Source organism: Centrocercus urophasianus, unplaced genomic scaffold (assembly GCF_019232065.1).
Source record: "Centrocercus urophasianus isolate 14NV4802_14NV808 unplaced genomic scaffold, USGS_Curo_1.0 seq_15, whole genome shotgun sequence".
Lineage (NCBI taxonomy): Eukaryota > Metazoa > Chordata > Aves > Galliformes > Phasianidae > Centrocercus > Centrocercus urophasianus.
In genome coordinates this window covers 27,926,072-27,948,502 of record NW_024884697.1, presented here as the reverse complement: position 1 = coordinate 27,948,502, position 22,431 = coordinate 27,926,072, and the positions used below count along the sequence as shown (strand labels likewise).

General features: G+C 45.5%; 1 protein-coding gene across 5 annotated transcripts in view; it reads left to right on the top strand.

Moving 5' to 3' along the window:
* PRICKLE1 (prickle planar cell polarity protein 1) overlaps nt 1–22,431 on the top strand; it is a 61,106-nt gene that overhangs the window by 29,743 nt on the left and 8,932 nt on the right. Inside the window, exons 1-2 of one of the 5 annotated variants that reach the window (XM_042815947.1) lie at nt 15,844–15,896; nt 20,714–20,893. In XM_042815947.1, the coding sequence (XP_042671881.1) occupies nt 20,762–20,893 (132 nt within the window). In that variant the 5' untranslated portion in view covers nt 15,844–15,896; nt 20,714–20,761. Of the gene's footprint in view, nt 1–15,843; nt 15,897–15,945; nt 15,964–16,618; nt 18,339–20,713; nt 20,894–22,431 lie in introns of those variants that run through there. The other 4 variants (XM_042815951.1, XM_042815949.1, XM_042815948.1 and 1 more) reach the window with 4 other exon arrangements.

Genomic DNA, 22,431 nt, shown 5'->3' with positions numbered 1-22,431 from the left:
AGCCATTATTTCCCTGCTGCCGGGAGCATGGAAAGAGAGGGTATATAAATGTGTGTTAGCTGAGAGGGAATAAAGCCCCGAGACAAAACTGTTTATAACCTGCACGTTAAGTCAATCTGAGCCTATCAGCAGTGGAGGTTAAGGTCTTATTTTGCCCTCGTAAGTTTTATTGAAGCTGCAATATGGCTTTGGTCATGGACATGCCATAGCAAATGCCGGTGTTGCTGGCTCAGCCACGGGAAACGCAGCCTGCATTGTGCAGTGCCTTGAGTGAAGGGCTTTGCAACCCTGCTGGGTAGGCAAAGTGCAGGGCTCCCTTCTGAACTTGTGGGGCTGCAGGAATAGGAGAGCTTTCATTTGCATCCCATTCCCTTCTCAACTGTTCTTGCATAAACTGAACAGCTTTCCAAGTGAAAGCTTCCTTTTCCCTGGTGAAGGTGATATTTAATGTGAGCAGATTGAGTGACTAGAAGGAAGTAGGCAAAATCAGAGCAGGCCTCCAGTGAAGTGTGTTTTCAACCAGTGCTTTGCAGTAGATGGCCTTGATTTGCTCTGGGTCACGGGCTTACTTCTATGTGTAAACTGTGGCCTGCTGATCAGACAGGAAATGTTTGGGGCTGGAAAGCTTCCTGTGGTGTCCTGATTCATGTGAAAATGAAGCTCCTTGTTGTTGCAATCTTTCCTGGCATATCTTGTAGGAGTGTCCCCAGGGTTGGGAGCTAATAAGTCGAGATAGCTAGGCTGCAGACGGCCTGCAGATTCTGCCAGGCTCTGTCCAAAGGATGCTGCTCAGGCCAAGCAGATGGTTGGCCTGAAAAATAAAGCGGGGGCTTTGGGATGTTTCTCTGAAGAAAAGTGGGGAGAGGACTGAGTGAAAAGGAATTTTAAAAGACAGACGATGTGTAGAATTCCTGCTCTCAAGGCAGGAAAGTGTTACTGAAAACATATGGTTTATGAGCAAGAAAAGGTCATGGATCAGATAATGGTAAAGGTGTGAGGCTGGTGGGTCATCTCAGATCTAGATAAAGGCACATACATCCAGCTTGGATGCACACTGGCAGTTGTCGGATGACCAGGTGTGCCCCTTAAGGTGAATGATCTGTATCAGATGCTCCTGCGGTAACCAGGCAGTGCCAGCTGCTAGGTGCTGTATCGGGCTCATTCCACACAGCAACCAAACGCTGTGTGTCCCTAATCAGCAGAGGGGGTATCTGGCTCTGTGGCCTGTGCAGCCTGTGGAGTGGCTGCTGCTATCAGACAGGCAGCTATCAGCAGATCTGCTCAGCTGAACAGCCTGTCCTGCCAGCTCTCAGTGGTGTTGCTGTTGACCCTGTGTTTTCTCCTGCTGGAAGGAAGGCACCAGGGTTGTGGGATGCCAGCACATTCTCTGGCTTTGGCACCCTGTTACAGCAGGTTAGGTGAACCTCCTTTTACAGTAGCTTTGTTTTGTGGTCACATATGGGCCTTGAGTTTAAAGCACTGCTGGTCCGAACCATTTGCGTTACGGCTCTCACAGCTGTTGTGTCTCCCTGAGTTCTCTGAAGGATGGCATGCTGGGCACAGGCCTAGGCTGCAGCACACACCAGCGAGATGAGGAGGAGAACCACAGACTTGTCCTTCTTCAAGTATCTCTCAACCCCATGTTAAGGGGCACGACATTGATTATACTTGCAGACATCAGGTATTTTGACCAGTTCCAGACAAGTGGAGAAGACCAGAGAGAGCCAAAGGCATTCCCCACCTGGGAAAACACCGAGAGCTGATTTAGCAGTGGAGGCATGGAATGGGTTTGCTGCACTTCACAAGTCTTTATTCCCTACTTTTCGATTCCCCATTGAAGAATCCGACCTCTGCATGAAAAAGTCCGCTGGACAGCGCTGGCATAGAGCACTGGGCAAAATCAAAGCGTTTACAACATCTGTATCTTTGAAGTGCCTGCTTAATAGAGCCGTTGTCATGCCGGTTGGAGGCAACACTTCTCTTTGCAAGTGAAAGGCTCAGCGGAGCTGGCTGATAAGCGCTGGTGCCCCGCTGTGAAATTGACCCTTTGAACTGGGAAGAATCACTCCAGATAAGCACGTAATGGAATTTTTATCTGGTCTGGCTTTTTATTGCAGCGTGTTTAGAGTTGCCAGTCTTTCTATGCAGCAAAAGCATTTTCTCCTTAGCTCTTGTAGGGGTGTGGAGAGCACGATAGTCACCTTTTAAAGATGCAGCTTGCGGGCTGGGAAGAAACAGCCACGTCATGCCTTGCTCTTACAGGAACAGAAAGGAAGCAGTGACAATATAACCTAAATAACAAACGTGTGTTGATTTAAGAACTACGCGTGTGAAAGGCTGGGCTTCTGAAATCCCAGGGGAACAGAGGAATAGCAAGGATATTGGCAGTATTGTTGAAAGACAGGTAAAAATTTATGTCACTCTTATCTATTAAAAAAAAAAAAAAAAAAGGCTGGGAAATGTTTCACAGACTTCTGTTTTCATTTCGCTGTAAAAATAAAGGTTCTTTTCTACATTAAACCGCACGGGTTCATTTGTCCATAAAAATATGATCTCTCAAAAGCATAACGTTTGCAAGCAGAGCATTGCTAAGCACTGTGTTTCTTCTGTATCAGAGAGAATCTGCTTTTGTTTAAATCAGGGATCATACTCTTTGAGGTTCTCCTTTCTAAGCCATAAAACAAAGCCGTTAGACTTTTGGTCTCAAATCCCAGTACCAAAAGAGCAAAGCAGAGGACTTCAGACTTGACCTGGTGCTGAGGTTTGCTATGTGCCTTAGTCCCACCAGGCCTGGAAGCTGAGGCCTGAGTGCTATGCAAAGGCTGCTGTTGTCCGAGGGGAGTGTTTGAATTGTCACAGTGTGTCTGCGACCAGGACTGCTGGATTCAGCACATGCAAGCTGTTTGGCAAAATGGCCCTTGCTGGCAGGCAGCATGCAGAATACAGATGGTTTGAGTTTTGAAGCTTGAAACAATAACAGAAGATATGGCTCCATTAAATACATTGATCCAAACAGATCCATCCTTTCACAGAATAAAAGGAAGCTCTAAGGGATGGTGTTGTGAAGCAGCGTGGGAAGGGAACATTGTTGAGGGGGGAACATTGCTCTGAGTAAAAATTCATCAAGTTCAGGCTGACATTTCTCAGTGTCAGGTTTCCCCTTTGGCCTCCTTGAGGTGCTGGTGGTGAAAAACCTCTCAAGTAGTTTTATCCTACTTAATTGCTCCTTAAAATGTGCTCTATTCCTGGCTAGCAATATAGCACCACCGTGCTATAATAATGAATATGTAATTTAAAGAAGGGGGGCAGGGGCTGACATATGGCAAATACATGCTTTAGTTCTGGTAAGCACATGATTTTGAAGATAAACAAAGCTGTTTCCTTATCCTCAGCATGTACTTATTTTGTTTTACTGATAATGAGAAAAAATTAACACTGCTTAACATGATTGAAAACAGCAGTATTCTATGAGATTAATGTCTGTGTGAATGACATTGAAAGTCTTTTTGCTTCTTTGAGTTAAAGGTTCACTTATGTGTAAGACGTGTTAAAAAAAAGATGATCCTAACTCCAAAAAAGCAGTTTAAAATCTCTCCAATAATGTTTTGTTTTCAATCATGTGGGGGTGTTGGAGCTCTTTTGGAATTATTTTTTATTTGCTTTTCAAATCTGTGTGGCTTAGTAGTGTTTTTATTAAAAATTGGATTCATTTCTATCAAAGAGCTTCCAAGTAATGGAAGGCTGTTTTAATGTTTTATAACATAGGCATTTTGCATTGATGTCTGTAATAATGACTTCCAGCATTCAGGTTGGATGAAGACATATTTCAAAATTTTATCTAGAAACTTTTGTAAGCCAAGAAATTGAGAGATGTAAGCCTGAAAAATGAGAGAGGCAGCAGTTGTTCTGCTATTATACATGTTATAGGGGCTTGAAAAAGTTAGCACAAGACTTCTCAGAAATCTGAGACTCCATCTGCCTGAGCTGTGTTTCATTCAGCAACGTGATTCTCTGAGACCAGTAGTCGGGATGGCCAAACCCATGCTGTATTGCCCTGCACTGTGCACCCCGCTGCACCTGTAATAGAGATGTTATTCCTCTTTGTCTATTGTCTTTTTTCTTTTTTTCTTCTTTCTTCTTCTTCTTTTTTTTTTTTTTTTTTTTTTTCTTCTGTTCTGTGTGTCCGAAATACTGTGTTGCCCAATCTGAGTAATAATGTTGCCTGAGGAACCTTGGGATGCTGCATGCATTGGGATACTACATGAAGGCACACACATGGTGCGTGGTTCAAAGCCTCCTTGAACCAGTGCTGGAGGACAGTGGAGGCTGGAGAAACTAAAACACAGCTCTATGTTTCTCACCTCATGTAGCAGAACAGTCTATGGCTTTCCTATATCCTACACGCCATGTCCAGGAGTAATAGTCAAAAACATGCTGTGGAATGTACACCTGTGAAATGGGGTAGGTGACTGTTAGGCTTGTGTCTTGGCCCTGTTCAGTGACAGTTTAGTGTGCTCCCTATCAAAGGAGAGCCAAGAAACTCCAAATGCCCCTTGGCCGTAGTGGTAGGCAGTAGATGGTACTGCCCCAAAGGATGAAGCTACCGCACTGAATCTCACTGAGGGCTCATGGCAGATGTCTGGCAGGCCCTCCTGATGCATCGTCAACATGAGCGTTCTCCTCATGTGCCACACAGACTGCTGAAGGCTCTTTGCCCCCTTGTTACTATGCTACAGTGTCCTCCTAGAAATTGACTGTATTGTGACCAGCACAGAAAAAGCTGTGGGTTGTTTTATGCGTTGTCATTGTTCTTCTGACTAATGATGTCCCTCTGATTTCTTCCAACACCTTTCGTATGGGGGTTCTACTAGCTCAGCTCTTAGAAACAGATGTGTAACTACAGCATTAATTAAATCAATTCCAGTGACCAAACTTGGGATTCTGCTGTTTTGCTTTCAGCAGGGCCCAGCAGCATGTGAGAGCCAGGCACAGCAAAATGTGATAGCTGGAAGAGTGGATTCTGATGCTGCATTTGTCTTTCTGGAGAAGAAATGTGCATGCTGAAATGTTTACTAACTGAGTTCCAGACACAGAACAAAAAAGACCTGTCTTTGCTGATGTCTACTAGATGCTGCTTTGTGGATGAGTTGAGGCAGCAGTGCTGAAAGCATTTCTGTATTGTTACCAACTCAATCTTGAAACATGCTCTCAGGTAGAAAAAAGAAAACACACTAAGACACAAAAAACCAAACCCCTAAAACAAATCAAAACCAGTTTCCCCCAGCAGTTTGGGTAATGTAATATTAATTGCTCCACTGGCATTGTGAAAAGCTTTTCCTGCCTCCATTTAATGTTGTGTAAGTAGTGAAATGTTGTTTGTAATACGGTGTTGCACTATTTTACAGTATTGTCAAAGTAGTCTTCAAATAATGAATCTTTGCAAGACAAGGTAGTGTCACCCCATCTTTCAGGTGAGGAAAGCTGACAAAGAACTTACTGGTTCTGCTGAAGATCTGTTAAGAGTTACACCGAAGTGATACTACATCTTGATCAGGTTTTTTGGCATTTACATTTGTATAATTCACTCTGCTCATAGCTGCTGTGTCTTTCATTAAATCTTCTTTATTGATTTATTAATGCAGAAGCTTTGTTCGGTCTCACAGGTCAGAATTGATGAGATAATGTGCAAGTGCCTTGCTGGAAAACAGTGAATTGATTTGATGATGATACAGTAACTAAAAAAACGTAGAGCTCAGCCTCAGATAGGCTCAGTGTTGTCCCATGAAAACTAATGCTCACTGTTCAAGCAGCTCAGTCTTGCTGAGATGGACCACGTGCCTAATTATCACCCTGCTGTTCAGGGCAGATATTGGCCTTCTAAATGATGGGATTTGCTTAGGATTCTCATTGAATGTTGTATTCCATAGCATGACACATGATATGCCCTGCAGTGTGTCATGCACCGTGATGCTAATCAACATTCAATACCAAAAGAAGAGAGCAGCTGCTCTGCAGTCAGCATGTCTGAGCAGTCCTGCACGCAGCAGGATATCGCTTAATTCACGCTAATGGATGAAGAACTGGCCTCATAACATTTATGCAAATGAGGCTAATGATCAGGGAAAAAATGCAAACTAGTTTTTATTTATTCATGGAGATAGGTATAATTATATGTAATAACTGGATCCAAAATCTTGCTCTTCAGCATTTAGTTGTTGATAACACAAAATGTGAACGGCTTGTTGTGCTGTTCATCTCCTGTGAAGTTAATACAGAGAGGTATGTATGTTCTTAAATTCCCATTGAGAGAGTTGCAAGGCTTAATGAGGAAAAGCTACAGATAATTGCATCTCCTGAACCTACCTCAGTCATTTTCACTGTGCAGTAACGGGTCTCTGTTGAAATCCACTGCTGGGAGAATCAGCATATTGATTCAGCTTCTTGCCCTTATTGTGTTAACTCCACTGTCTTCTGTGGATCAAAGAGAAGTCAAGAGGAGGCAACCTGTCCATTGCAGTTGTGGCAGCTGAGTAATAAGATTGTAGTTAGGTACAAAGGTCTTATTTTAGCATCTAAACTGTAGAGGGCTACCCACCCTCTTATAATTCTCCCAGGCATTCTTCCTCTTCCTTGTTAATGAAATCTGTCTCTCCTCTTGTATGTGTGTCATCTCAGTGGTGCAGCTGGTGCCACTTGATCATTCATGCCTTGAAGAATTAGACAGCTATGGTAGCTGTAGTAGTGTAATGGTATCAAGCAAGAGTTGATCAAGCTGCATTTTTAACAAGTCATCATCTACTGGGTGCTTTGGACAGTGCCAAGTACACACTTCTGAACCTATGTTATACTACAAACTAGCTTTGGTTATGCAGATGTTCTCTAGACTTCCTAGTGTTACGTGTAATGAAGAAGCAAATCCAGATCTCATTTAGAAGAGGAAGGTGACTAGCACTTGAGGCTCTGTGATCTCAACACAGTGTCAACCCAGGTTGGTATGGGCTCTTGGTGCTTTCTGTGTTTTGATGTAGTGTGAACAGCCTATGGGGTTTCACTCCCACTGAGCAGGGAACTCTCTGGACCTTTGCAGTGGCAACTTGGTCTTGCCAAATTTTAGAGATCATCTATCTGATCAGCATGCTAGGAATCGTTTTTGAGTATGGACTTCCTAATCTTCCATTCCTAATCTAATGGCACTCAAGTTTGTTTAGAGAGCAGTTGTAGTACTCAAAACAAGATCTGGGTTCCACATTTCAGGAACTGCATTCTTATTAATGAAATTGTGGGTAGTGTAACTAGATTACTTTTTTAAGAAAAACTTTTTTATTTTCCTTAATGTCTCATTCTGTTCAGTGAATTCTGTTAAGGTCTTACTTCTGGGAACAGAGCTTCTGCCTTCCAGGAAGTGTGTATGGGACATCTGGCAAATGCCCAAAGCTAAAAAGTGACCTTGAACCACGCCTCCATCCCCACTCTGTTGGAAAAAAAATGTGTTTCTTGCTTTAAAAATCACGTGGTGCAAGTTTCAGGGTACCTTCAGAAGACTAGAGCTCTCATTACAGTGCTGGAAGAAAGGTCCAAGACAGCTGTCAATATATTGCATTTACAAAAACAATGTAATTATCACTGACTCATTACTTCTGTGTATGAGGGAAGGAGAATTATGAAGGAGTCCTGCTGAAGAGAAAGTAGATGATGACTGAGGAGGGAGGGATGCATGTGTGTAACACAAAAATCCAAAGATTACATCAAGTTGGAGAGTTGTGTATAGGGCTGTTGTGAAATATTTATTCTCATCTTTCTTCTGCTTACTAATTGGCTGGGAGTTAAACTTGTCTCAGCAATAATTGTTGTAGACAAGAAAGCAAGTCAGGAAAATGTGAATGTTTAAAGGTAGTAAATTGTCAAGAACGAATATTAAACACACAGCCGTACGCTCAAGACTTTGTATGGCCTCAGAACGTGACAGTTGCTAATTCTCAGACCTGTAAAAACATTGTCTTGACAAATCACCTGTCAGGTGAATCTGGAGTCATATACGGCAGATGTGACGCTCAGAGGTTGTACTTAATAAAACCTTTTGTTTGTCACAAAGTAGTGTTTCGCCTTGTATTCATAGTGCTGTCTCAAATGCTTTCTTTCAAAACCTATTTAAAAGATACTGAAGCATTATGTAATGAGTAGGTGGCATGTTTTTCTGCTAACTCTAAAAATGATGGAATTCTTCCTTAGAAACTGCTGAATTGAAGAAACTAATCTTTAACAGTCTTTCAGAAAGCGTCTGACACTTGAACAGATTCCCTCCGACTCACAGCAGTCCCTCACTTCATAATGACTGAGTGTAAATATATTTTTTAAATGGGGGGGAGGGGATCCTGCTTATTCTAGAAGCATGCACTGTCTGTGGCCATAGCTTGCATTGCCACTTGCTCACTTCTGTTATATTCCAGTACTCTTTTTAAGCTAGACATTCCTTCACAGCTATGTGTCCAAAGCAATCCATCTTCCTAAGTAAGCTGGTAAGGAAGAAAAGCTGGGATATGCTGACGTGTCCAGGTGGGTGTAGCTTAAAAGCTAGGTGACTTCTAGCAAACTATCAAGTGTCAGGTAATGTCTAACAGTTGCTGTTTCAGCAGCTGACAGTACCAGAAAGACTTAAGAATAAATGGATGCTTGTACAAAGGTCATTCATGTCAAGGGTGCCTGCTGAGCGTTCTTAAAGCAATCTTGACTTTGCTGGATACCACCTAAAAAAGGATTTTCATTACTGTGAATAAAATGTTCTGAAAATATGCCTATTTATTCCTAACACTGTGCAAATTTTTGTATGAATGCAGTTAAGGATGTGTATTGGAGGCTCCAGTCTTGTCTGTATTAACGTCATGTTGGCGATGAGGTGAAGCTTGATATTTTAGGGAACCTAAGACAATTTTCCCTATTGTAGCTACATAATTAAGTGTCTTGTAGTTTGTGTGGAAAATCTAATGGCTGCTAGCAAAAGAACATAATTAACTTGATTTGAGTATTTGTTTAACTGAAATCTTCACTGTTATCCTGCTGAAAACCAGATGTAACTTACATCTTGAAAGGACATCTTGGACTGGAACTTCACATGTAATCTACATGAAGAAATGGAAAACAGTGCTTTAAGTCACCACCTGATCTAGCTATGTAGAGAAGGGAATTCTTGGAGAAGAAATATGACTCTAATAATGCCTTTCAACTGTATCTCTGCTAGGTCTGGCCGAACTTGTTGTTGGTTTATTTTTTTTTTTTTAACTGATGTGGTGGCACTTTTGGCTATTTTTTGGCTGTTTTTTTTTCCCTTCAGTTCATACCTGTGTATCCATAATCCTAGTGGAACTTGGCAGAGAGAAATGCTGGTGAAGCGATCTTTCCTGGCTTCTGTTTGATGTGGTGTTGATGTATCAGGGTGTTTATAATAACTAGCTACTGACCAGGAGCAGGACCATCCCTCTCCTTACCTCCTATCCCTTCCTTATGCTGACAATTGCATTCAACTCATTCCACAGTAAACCAGTTCTGGGAAAGAACTAATTGTACTTCAGAGAGAGAAAAGAAAAAAAAAGAAAGAAAAAGGACATAACCTCCTAAATCAGCAGTCCTCATAATTATGTGAAAAGCCCATTTGAGTTTCCCTGTAAACAGGCTGAATCATAATCCTCCTAGGAAAAGAGAAAGCAGGCATAAACTCTGCATGTTTACCCTATATCCTACTTGGTCATACAGTCAGATTAATGCTAGTAAGGTGGAGTTTGTACTAAGGGCAAACCCCCTATAGTATTAACTTTCCTTGGCCAGGTCTGTAAACTGGGGGCTGTTTTGGTGCCCGTTTTAGGGCAGTGGGTTACTTTCCAGAAATTCCACTGGGAAACAAAACCCTGGGATTGTTTTTTCTTTAGCAAGGGGCCAGCTTATAGAGATTTATAACACATTCAAGAAAGACATGGAAGTGAGGGGTAAAGTCTCCACAGCTCTCATAGAATGAACTTCAGATAGAGGATTTAGTCTTGTTTTTTAAGCCAGCCACAATTTAAAGCATGGGAACTCGTTGTACAACTATGGATTAGTGTCTGTAGAGCGGGTGTCACTTGGATCCTGCCTAGCCCATGGCAAGCCTTCTTAAGCATGAAGAAATCTTATAAAAATCAAGAAAGCTGCAATAACAGAAGCAGTGGTGTAAACTGGCTGGATAGAAGAGCAATATCTGCTGAGGTGGAAGCCTGCTTAGCCTTGAGACAGATGTTTCAGTTTGCTGAGGATTGTTCCTAGCCGTGCCTGCCTATAATATGACTTGGTACTTACTGGTTGATTTTTCTGTGTAGAAGATTGAAATGCATATCTTTTTTTTTGGTGATGCCTTTTAGTAGGGTTGCATGGCCTTTGATCTTCACAACCCATACCTCTGGCAGTCTCTTTTTCTTTCTTACGACTGCTTTACTGAAAGCTAACAAAGGACTAGTGCGTTGTTACCCATCAGACATTCTTTATGTTCTCCTTACAGCACTGCCTTCCTTGAGGATGGCCTGTGATCTTATTCAATAAAATAAGCTAAATAGTTAATCCAGCCATTGTTTGTCCCATGTGTTTGTGGTGTACTGTTTTATATAGGTCTCAGAAAATGGCAACATAGCAGTCTGCTGGCTTCCTAATTCAGTAACTGTGGGATTTTCCTCCCTCCCCAGATTTAAGCAATGGGAAGTTACCGCTGACCTTTGCAAACTTCATCTTCCATTTAAAATTGTTTTCTATGGAGATAGTGCTGCAGCAGTGGTAGTAATCCTCCATATCAAACTGTGCCTTCACTTAGTCTCAATCACCTGTTTTTCTCCAGAGTTTGGCTTCATGGCAGGAGCAGGCCATGCGTCACTGCAGCATTTACTCATCCACAAAATCACGCTCGCTAAGAGCCCAAAGTTCATTTTAAAATATTAGTTTGTCTCTTTGCACAGATGCCTCCTGTGATAAGCCACCTTCTAGCAGAAGAACCCCGCAGAGTTTATACCATTTCCTTTTTAAATCTAAATCAATTTCCAAACCAATTTAGATGAATTGTGACGGATTCTTTGGACACAAGGCCTGAGAATAGAACTTGACACAGATAAGATTGATATCCTTCATCAACCACATAGGCTTTGGCATAATAGCTGGCTTTAAAGTACCTCAATAAGCAAACAGCGCATTAGCACCAGCTATGCAACACCTTCCACGTTGCACAACGGTGTTTGTGCTGGTGTGTTATTAAAAAGCCAGGCAGTGATTGCGCCCTGCGTCAGCTCAGCTACAGGCAAAGTGTTGCAGGCACAAGTTGTTGCAAGGCACTTGGTAATGCCTCACGCAGCCTGGGAAACGGGGAGGCAACTAGCTGGGGATGCTGATGCAGCTGAGAGGCCGGCAGGTACCCCAGGAGACTGACACTGGCTGCAGTGATGTCGTGGCCAAGACCTGAAGAGCTGTCAGCCCAGGCAGCTCCTCACGCCATGTTTGATTGTGAGCTGCGCAGAGCTGGTTATGATAAAATCAGATTACTGTCTTTTGAAAAGCCTGTGGGGATCAGAGTTTCCAGGTTCCACAACAGACCTGTTGGTTCAGGAGCAAGTCCGAGCCCGATCCAACAAGGACAGGCATTTCAATGAAACTTCTAATTCTTTGCTGCTGAAGGAAAGTGGAATCGGGGCTTTACAAGGCGTTTTGTTCACAGACTGCAGGAGTGCTAAGAAGAGGAAATAAAACAAGTCTCTTGCTTTGTAACATCATCCAGTCCACAGGCCAGTGGCAGCTGGGTGGTAGTCTCCCACCTGTGCCTCCCTCCGGGTGCCTCGGCAGCCATCCTGCAGCGGGTGGAAACACACGTGAGCGTGCTTCTGTCTGCTTTGGTGAGACAGACTCCACTGGCTCACAATTTGTTATCTGATGCTAATGTTTCCATTGGGTATTTTCACTTACTCTCTAAAGTTGTGTTGGGCATTGTGCCTACTTCGCCAGTGATAAAGCAGGCACGGGGATGCATCACACCGAATGCAGCAAAGAAGAGTGGAAAGTGAGCGCCCCAACTGAGTCACAAACCAGTGTGAGACAAAAAAAGCTCTCCCTTATTTTTCCACTTGTTGCATGCCCCATGCAGGCTTCAATTTCATTTCCATATCTCTCCCTCTCTGTTGCACATCACCTCTTGTCTGCTTGTCTTCTACGGAGATGGCTTTCTCTGTATTTACTTGAAAATTAGCAAGGATTCAGACCTGAAGACATCACAGGTGCTCCCACTGTGTCTTTTCTTCATAGCCTGAAAAATACAGGATAAAACCAAGCAGTGACAGAACTGAGTGGCCTTAGCACACCAGTGACCACACTGGCCTGCCATTTGTGAGATGTCCCCGAGTAGCATGTGGTGAGGAGCTGCTGTGCTGCTGCCCGTCTGCCTGGACACGGTTCCTCAGCCAGCTCCCTGTCCTGATGTGGCAGATATCCCCCCCATCCACATGGGAGACAGCACAGAGCGCATGTAATGCAGGCAGGAGGAAACCAGGCTGAGTGGGGAGAGCACATGGGGGTTTCACCTATGGCTGTGTAGGTGCAGAGTGGCACAAAGAGCTGAACTTGCTCTGCTGACTCATTATGGTCCTTCATCTTTTCGATGTTGGGGGAAGTTCTTCACAGAGAGAGCAGTGCTGGAACAGGCTGCACAGTGAGGCTGTGGATGTTACATCCCTGGAGGTGTTCAAGGCCAGGTTGGATGGCAGCGTGGTCTAGCACCAGATCTGGAGGTTGGTGGCCCTGCCTGTGGCAGTGGGGTTAAAACTTGATGATCCTTGGGGTCCCTTCCAACCTAAGCCGTTCTTTGATTCAAAGCTTCACCTCTGCTTTAAAGGCACCCAGTGCTTCAGGTGTCCCCTAATGATAATATATAGCAGTAACATTGTGTCAAATGTTCCCACCTATGAAGATGTACTTCCATGTACACCTCATGCTCTTAATCTGGAAGAGGCCTAGGGTCAGGTTTGACGGGATGCTTAAGTATCCGGAGATACAGATAGATGTCCACAGGGCTTTCTGTACACAGCAAAATTGATGCATTCAGAAGGAGGATAAGGAGGGAACTCATGGAGGCCTACAGCTTCCTCCTGAGGGGAACTGAGGGGAAGGCACTGATCTCTCTGGTGACACTAACAGGACCTGAGGGAACAGCATGGAGCTGTGTGAGAGAAGGGTCAGGTTGGGAATCAGGAAAAGGTTCTTCACCAGAGGGTGGTCAGGGCTGGAACAGGCTGCCCAGGGCAGTGGGAATGGCACCAAGCTGCCAGAATTCAAGGAGCATGTGGACAATTCTTTCCAGACATAGGGTTTGAATTTTGGGTGGTCCTGTGTGAAGCCAGGAGTTGAACTCTATGATCCTTTTGGGTCCCTCCCAACTCAGGATATTCTATGATACTACAAATACAATTACATTACACTTGTATTTTTGAACACCATATTCAGTGGTCTTTGAGGAGCTGGGCCTATCTTTTTGTCGTGCTAGTGCTGCCTGGCTCAGGAAACCAAACCACCATTTTTTCTGCTGGGTTGGATCTTGCCTAGAATAGCTCAGACTGCCATGGGACTGCGTCCCTTACGCTGGCCTCTTTGCTCCCTCAAGGTATAGACCTGATGCTGCTAAAGGTGGAGAGGGTCTGGGTGCTGCAGAAATACCCTAGAGCTCCTTGCATTGTAGCCTGAAGTCGGAATCATACGTGCTCTGGTCACCTCTCCTAAAATTCCTTAAAGGTAGCAATGTGTACCAGGCTGAGGCTTTGATTTGTGGTCAGACCTTTGGAAAGCTGTTGTAATGTCCGTGGACTCTTCTTGCACTGTCAGAAATATGCAAAATCCTTGTTTTGTTTCAAAATACGAAACCTGGTTTATTTTGAATAGTTTTCTCATTGAGTTCTCTGAAAGAATTACGACTGACAGATTTCTTTTTTTGGTCTCACTCCCATTCACCTTACAGCATGCTTTCACCTTTCAGAGCTGACTCACTTTTATTTTTTAATAAATGAACAGGTGAGATGATACTTAATTAAAACTCTTGGAGTGAAGGTGGTGATCATTAAAGGGTGCTGATGTAGAGGGTGATCTCCTCTGTTTGTCCATAGAAGTAATCAGGTTTGAGCAGTGGGTGTTTTGCCGCTGTCCTACCCAGGGAAACTGCATCTAAAGCACAAGAGGTTAATTAATTCCCTGCTCCTTGGTCTCTCTTCCGAGACTGCCAACAAAGGTAGCAATTACTGGTGTTATCTCAAGGGATGTTCTGTGAGGTGGATAATTGCGAACTGTGAAACCCAGCTGATACTCGGAGCAAATTTCACGCAGGCCAGAGAACACACGTGGCCTGGTCAGCGGTAAAAGAAAGTTGTTACCCAGACTAAATTTGTGCTAAGACCTTGGGGCAAACGGCTCCGTATCCATTACAGATCCCCTGAACCAGCCGGTTGTTTGAAGAATTAGCTCTATCCAGCCGGAGCCAAGAATGTGGAACGTGCCTTAAAGGGCAAGAAGGTTTGCGCTTGTCTTTTTTTAGCTTTTTTTTTTTCTGAGGCAACTTCTGGAGCATAGTTTATGCTAAAGATTAAAAGCGTGTATGCCGTTGTATTTGTTGTGTAAGAAATAGAAAGCCATAGCAACGCAATTGCTGCTGTGGAAGGAACCTGCATCAAAAGAGATAGCTCAGCAATGTGCAAATGCCCGGGGGAGTTACGGCAGTTGATTCCTTCGCCTAACATTCAAGGGTTCGATTACCATCCAGCACTTGAGCACTGAAACAGCAATCTGAGAGTTTAAAAGAAGAGCTGAAAGCAATTGACTGCTTGAAACCACTTCGTGGTGCGCTGTGGTGGATTTAATAGGAGTTGCACTGAGTTTGCTGGCACTTCTGAATAAAAACCAAATGTTTTACTCATGCGAAAAGCACTTTCAGGAAGAAGTTACGGGCACGTTGTACAGGGTTTCAGCCTTACGACGGCGAAGTGCATTGCTCGCAGCCCCGGGGAGCATCTCCTCTCCACAGCTGAGGCCTGGCGCTGGCAGCCTGTGAAGCCACGGTCAGCGCCCTGCAGGAGAGGGCAATCCTCGCAGACAGCCGCTGGTCAACTCGGCCTCGGAGCGGGGAAGGACAGACATTATTCCCGACGCTTCCATTTCCGATGAGTGGCGAATGGAGCGGCCGCCAGATGCGGGCTGCGCCGTGTAAGGGTGCAGGCGGTTCTCGCGGCCCAGTGTCACCCCGGGATGCCTTCCTCCCAGGGGCCCGCTCGAGGCGTCCCTGAAGGCGGGGGCGCACCGCTTTCTTTCCGTTCCTTTTGTTAATACAATAGCTTTCCCGTCCTTATCAGCCCGGGCGCTCGCGGAGGACCGCGGGGTCGGCCTTCCCGGAGAGCACAATGCGGGGCGGGGTGGGAAACCTATTTCCAGCACAAACGGCGGGCGAAGCGCCGTCGGTAAAACGCGGTTCCTCGTGTCCGCGGCCGCCGCGTCCCTCGGGGGCCCGGCTCGGGCTCGGGCTCGGGCTCCTCCCGGCACGAGAGCCGAGGTCGCCGCCGGGAGAAATTCCTGCCGAATTCCTGCCCCCTCCCGCAGGAGCCGCGGGGACGAGCGCTCGGCGCCGGGCTCCCGTCCCCGGCCGGGGGATGATCCCCGGGGGGGCGGCAGGGAGCCGAGGCCGCGTCCGCCCCGGCCCGCAACCCAGGGGGGAGGGCGGAGGACGGAGGGCGGGGGCCGGCCGGGCCCGGGGCGGGGGGCGGCCCAGGTAGCTCTCGGCGGGCGGGCCGAGGAGGGGAAGGAGGAGCCCCCCCCGCCCCTTCCTTCGGGTTGCGCCCGGCGCCGGGGGAGCCCCGCCGCAGCCCGAGGTGAGCGGCGAGCGGGGATGCTCGGGGCCCCGGCGGGAGCCGCGGGACGGGGCTCGGCGGCGAGGAGGTAACGCGGGCGGCGGTGCGGAGCCGCGGGGGCGGGGACGGGAGGCACCTCACTGCCGGGAGCCCGCAGCCCGGCCGGCCGTCGCGGCCGGCTGCGCCGCGATGAGCTGGGGAGGCCACCGCGGAATTGCGTCCTCGCGGCTCCGGCCCGGTGACGGATCGAACGCTTTCTCCAAGTGTTTTCTCTGGAAACTTGTCTCAAATGAGGGCAGCGAGCCCTAACAAAGAAGGGTGTTGTTCGGGAGCCAACAGGTGACGGAGTGAAACCTGAGCGCGTGTGTACATTGGAGTAAAGTCTGGCTGCTGTTTAAAATAGAATTAAAAAAAAAAAAAAATCAATGGGAGACTGTAGAAGGCGAGATTTCTTTCTCGCTAACTCCGTGCAGCCCTTAAGGACGGGTGGGCATTTCCCGAACGCGCTGTCCCCGGGGCGCTGCAGGGCTCCGCCGGGGGGCGAGGGGACGAGAGTTAAGGGATCGCTCCCCGGCTCCGCCTGGAGGTGCCGGCCCCGTGCGGCTCTTCGCACCTGGAGCCGCGTGTCAGTACGGCTCTGCGGCCGCGGAGCGGGACTGCGGCCGTCGGAGTAACGCGCGCCGGGAGCAGCCGTGCGGAGCTTCCCGCGCGGTTATCGCTGCCGTGTGCCGCCCTTCCTCCCCGAACGCGGGTTGAGGCGGGAGGGCTGCGCCGAGCAGGTGAATGGGCTGCCAGCGCTAATCTTAAGTCGCCGAGCCTTGGTTGTGAATGGGTGTGTGTGTGTGTGTGTGTGATATGCATCTCGCATCCCCTATTGCCTTGTTAACAAGCGTTCTAACAATAAAAGTCGTTAAACAATTTGCCCTGCAGGACGGGGTAAAACAGCAGGGGGTGGGCGAGGAGATGTTTGTCTAACCGTACTCGCAAATCGTGACCTCTCCTATCTGGTCAGGGGTGACAGCAGAGCATAATCGGTGAGCTGGAAATCCTCGCACGAGGATAACCTTCCTCCGGTGTCTGAGGGCTGTGCTCTAAGTTTGATACCCTGAATTTCGTGTGCTGGTGGGTTTGCAGTTGGGAGCGCAGTTTCTCTTTGCTTCTCCTTCTGAGAACTTGGTCCTATATGGTCATTTTAGTACATCAGTGGAAAAAAATGTCATAATTGCTTTTCTTTTTAAATCGAATTTAGCTGTTTAACTCAGTGATGTTATTCATAGCTGTCAAGCTGCCAGCAAAATATCTCCTTGTAGGCTAGGAAGCTTTTTTTTGTGAGGTGGTATTGGAGCAAAGCTGAAACCTCAGAATGTTCCGCAGAATTGAAAAAAGCAAACCAGAACTTGCAGTGTTATGTAGATGTCATGGCATGAGAAGAAAGAAGACCACCTTTCTACTCATCCCTCAGAAAGCACTTATTTTTTCAGCTGTTGTTTATGTTCATCTGAATCCTCCTTAGGATGCAGTCGTTTCAAACAGCTTCGCTTTGAAGAAGCGGTGCAGTTGGGGGGTGGGGAGGAAGAGCCTTGCAGCTTGAAAATGCAAACCAAATTACACTTCAGCAGGAAAGGAAGGAGAACTTCTAAACAAGTAATTGCTGAAATAGTTGGGCAAATAGCTTGCTGTTAGGCTGTGCTGTTTTTAGAAACCTCGCTGTCAGCAGCAGCACAGTATTTGCAGCATGGCCATGCTGCTTTATGGTGTATTGTCAGCCAGTTTATAGCAGGCTCAGTATTAGCACTATGGTAACCTTTTTCTTTTAAAGTGAACGCTGTCCTTTGTGTAATCTGGACTTGTTGAGATTTATGCACCTTGTTTTGAACATTGCCAATCACCTTATTTCGGGAGGAGCACCCTGATTGTGAAGTTGTTTCTTGCAGCTTGAGGTCAGGTGTGTTGCTCCTTTATTCCCTACCATTTGTACTGCCAGCCCACTCTGTGTCACAGGAAGAAAGGGCCTGTGGATCTGCCCTGTTCTGCCCAAAATGAGCAGGTAAAGGTGACCCAGGCAGCGTCAGGCTTGGTGAAGAAGGAGAGTGTTCTATCTCTAATGAAAGCCTTTTCTTTGGAATTAGGCAGCTATCCCGTGTTTACGTACCTTTGGTGTGCTTGAAATCCTAACAGCACTCAGCGCTGCTTTTTGCCATACAGAAGAAGCACGTAGCCTTAGCGCTCAAAAATCCCCAGGAAAGCTAGCAGGTCTGCACAGGGTCACATTTATTTATTTTTCTTGTCAGCTGGAGAAAGCAAGGCAGAGCAGTTAACCTGTGATCCCACAGAGAGGCTTTGGAGCGGTCCGTGTCGAGCAGTGCCGCGGTTACCCGGTGTGTTGGTGCCCCAGGACTGCAAAGCTGACAGGCTCTCCGGCTGAATGTGATGTCAGGTTTGCTCCTTGCTGCCGTGGTTGAGGTCAGTCTGCCTAGTGAAGCTTTGACAAAGGTGCTTCATCTTGTGGCTCCTTTCTTCCATGGGGCAGAAGTCAGCTTCTGAAAAGTGACAGCTTGATCAGTGCTGCTTCTCGTGACACAATGCCAGAGGAATTGGAAATATCAGCTCAGGCCTCAGTGAGAGGCGTTTGTTGTAAACCAGCCGTCCAGCTACCTCTGATGGGGAGTTGTGAGGCACCGCTTCGGCTGCTTGGGGCTTCTCAGGAGGACTTGAGCTTCTCATTGATGCCCGTCATGGTGATGGCTGGATTATTATTCAGACTAACTTCAGAATTATTGGAGTTTAGATGATGTGGAGCACAAGATGCCGACCCAGCCCTAGCATCGCTGTCCTCCTGCAGTAGGCAGCATTGTTGGTTTTTTTTTTGCTAGTGGTGATTTCTTATACCAGTGTGACAGTATTCTCTTGTTCCTCCACCCCCAGCCTTACAGGAACTGTAACAACAAATGTACCTGATGGCTGACTTCATTTCCACCAGGGTGTGGACAGGGACACAGTTTGGTATCACTTGCTGTCTTGTTACCTGTTTCCGAAGGAAATTAACTCAGGGAGTTTAGTCTAGTACTAGGATGTCTGCCTTTGCATTTTAAGTATACAGGATGGAGCTTCTAGAGGCTTTTTCTTTGATTCCAGTCATACATTGTATTTTCAATAGACAGTCCATGACTCTCTATCCTTGCTTTTATAACAGTATGTAAGACAACAGAATTCAGTTAATGTGACTGATCTGCTAATGCTGGCCAGTCGCTGGACAGTCACATTTTCACCTAGAGTCTGATTGCCAAAATATGCCTGAAGTCTGACAAGCTCTGTGAGAAGCAGCCTGTTTTTAAAGGGAAGGTTGGCAGGTCTGCTTGCCCCGTAAGATATGCAGTAAGTTTTTTCTTGCAGTGTGGCCATGCAGTGTAATCATGCGTTGTCATCCTAGCAGCACACCAAAAAACAGCGCCTCTGTTTTCAAAACAGAAAAAGTGTGCTTTTTTCAAGCACTGGCTTGGGGTAGCAGTGAAGTCATCTCTTTTATTGGGTGTGGGAAAGTATGAACATACTAAAAGCAGGGATAGGCAGAATGTGTAGTAGCAAATATTGTCATTTCTCCGATTTGCTGACTTCACATGTGTGTGGCCATGGTTTTTTGAGAAGTCTGGGTCTGCGTGTTGTTCTGAAGAAGCAGAGTGTGGCACTCACCAGTGCCTTGTGCATAGAGGAGAACGAGCCCCTGCTTCCTTCCTTTCCCCTGCAATCCAGCAGCAGCTTGTTTGCTCTAACATGGTGGTGATGGGACTTGCAGTGTGGGTTGCTCTCCCTGTAGACCCAAAGGTTATAAGTGGAGGACGTGACGTTTTTCTGCAGTTTGCCAGCAGCCTGCATCTAGCCATGTCACAGTTGTGTCTCTGTGAAGGTGGGTAGGTGAAAAAAGTGCTTAAAACAGAAGGTGCAGCTCACACATGGCATAGTGTGAAGGCAAGCACACTTTCAAGCTCACGTGTTCAGGATGTTTGTCCTGGCAGAAAACATCCTCTCTGGCTTTGATAATATGTATTCCACTGATATTTCCTAAGAACTCCTGCTAGAATGAATGTAAGATATTTATCTTAATAAGGTTTTTACTGCAGAAAGTTACAGGTGCCTTTTTTGCCAGTTGTGAGTCAAAATGATCCCACTGATATTGGGCTTTGTAGGCTTCATGAATCAACAGAAGCATCTCCCTGTAGGGTTTTAAATTAACAGAACAATCATGATGTATTTTACAGAGCCTAATCTGCCATAATTGGATTTCAGATATTTAACTGGACCAACACCCTTCCGCTCTGATACAGCTAAAACAAGGAATGTTGCAGACACTGCTTTATGCCTGCCGTGTTAAAAACAGGATGCTACTTGCACAGCTGTCTCTCCCCAAGAACTTCATCAGCTTTTGACAAGCAGTTTTCATGTGTTCTGTATTGTTAGATTAGTAGTGACTTCAGAAGGAGCTTGTCTCATTCATTTTGTTAATGAGTCTTGAGTCTTTCCTATCTCTATATACACTACATGTGAAGCAAGCAGAAATGTAAAAGATGGCTGCTAATACTGAAATAGATGTTAGCTGTCGAACATGGTAGTGGGTGTTACTTTTCTTTCCCTTCAGTAAGCCGTATTTTCACTTTTCTCTTTTGTTGTTTTCCTGTTTTTGAGAGCTCTTTAAATATCTTTGAATTGCTTGTTGCAGTGATGCTCTAATAATCGTGCTCTGGCCGATGCAAGGAATACTAAACTCTTGTAGGATCACTTATGTTGATCATCAGTCTTTGCGTGTTGAAGTTTATTAAAGCTCTGTTAATCTCTTTCTGCAGATCGACTGCTTGATGAACTGCAGCTGAAACACTGAACGGCTCACACTTATGTCCCTGGAGATGGAGCCCAAAGCTAACAATCTTGTCTTTGCGTGTCAGCGAAGCTCAACATCAGATGACGACTCTGGCTGTGCCCTGGAAGAATATGCCTGGGTCCCACCAGGCCTCAGACCAGAGCAGGTACCAGCTGTTGTTCTGTGTTTGTAAATAACTCATTAGGTCTGTCTAAGGGAGCAGTAGCCAGTCTGTTACATTCTTGTATTATAAAAACATCTAAAACTCATCACCTTGTTTTGTTTCCCACTCCAAAGAAGCTGCCTTAAGGGACCTTAAAATCCTCAACGCTGCATTTATATTTAAACAGACAAAGTTGTTCCCTGTTAGGATTTTTCAATAAATATGTGCCACAGAGACAGATGTATTGTTGAGTCTTAAAGTAGCACAGAAATGTGCTTTCTCTTTGAGGTAAGTTATTAGGTTGAATTGAAACTCATGTCATACTGTGATATTTGGTCAGTACACAACTGCAGTTGTTCCGCTCTTCAAATAATTTGGCATTTGACATCGAGAATGTGGGCATTACTACAGCATACAGAAGTGAAAGTGTTCTGTCACTGTGACAATCACAAATGCATTTAGTGCTTTTTAAAATTGTTGTATGCCTGCCATTTGTTCACACCAGGATTTCTCTTTTACCTTCGTTGTGGCCAATGCCTGTGGGCTGGTTGGGCTGTGTCTTCCTCTCTCCCCTTCCCTCTGTATGTGTTATGTCACAGTGGCAGCAGAAATAAAAGTAGATCTACTGATGAGAAGGTTGCTATGGGAAGTGAAATTGAACCTCTGATAGCATTCATTTATTTGATATTGCACTGAAGCAATGCACTCAGTGAGGCCCAGAGCTCAGATGCTATTAGGTAGGCAGAGGTGCTTCTTCACATTTGTTGAGTGTGGCAGAGCCACCCACTCTTAGGCAGCTGCCAAGCTCTTGGAGCCCACAGCGATGGAGATGCAAAGGATGTATCTTCCTTGCAGTGCAGACATTTTCTTGCTAATGAATAAGGTAAGATCAGCAAGAATGGCAAATGATGGGCTATTTTTAGGGAAATTCTCTTTATTGCCTGCTTAAGCATATATAAGAATCCTGATGAATCAGACCTCAAGGCAAACAGCAAGCTAACTGTTCTGTCAGAACAATTAAATACATTCCATAAAGTATCCCCATAATCTAGCTAGATTCAAACTCATTATATTTTTTCCCTTAAGAAGAATGACTTAAATTGAGAACAGGGCAAAAAGCTGAGAAAAGGGCATAAAGTACCTTTAAAGTTTCACTTTGTACTGTGTGTTTTTATCTTTTCCTGCAGCTTCTTGAAATGCACTCAGCGCTAAGTGGGCTTGCAGTAGACTTCTGATGTTAAAAAATTTGGTTAAATGAAAGTCAAATAATATTTTGTGCAACCTTCCCCATATGATTTTGATTGCTTCCTGAGTCAAGTGACCGATCGCTGCTTCTTTTTCATCTGTCTTGCACAGTAATAAGCTGTTGACCTAAGCATTATTTACATCTGGATGGCAAGTAATATTTTTGCCAATAGTCAGCTCTTGTTTACTGCCCCAGGCCTCGTGACAAGCTGGAAACTGCATAGGAAAAACAATAAATCTGCAGCCGTTCCACAAAAATATTTTTTGCCATTGGGCTTTGTCACAGTGTTCATTAC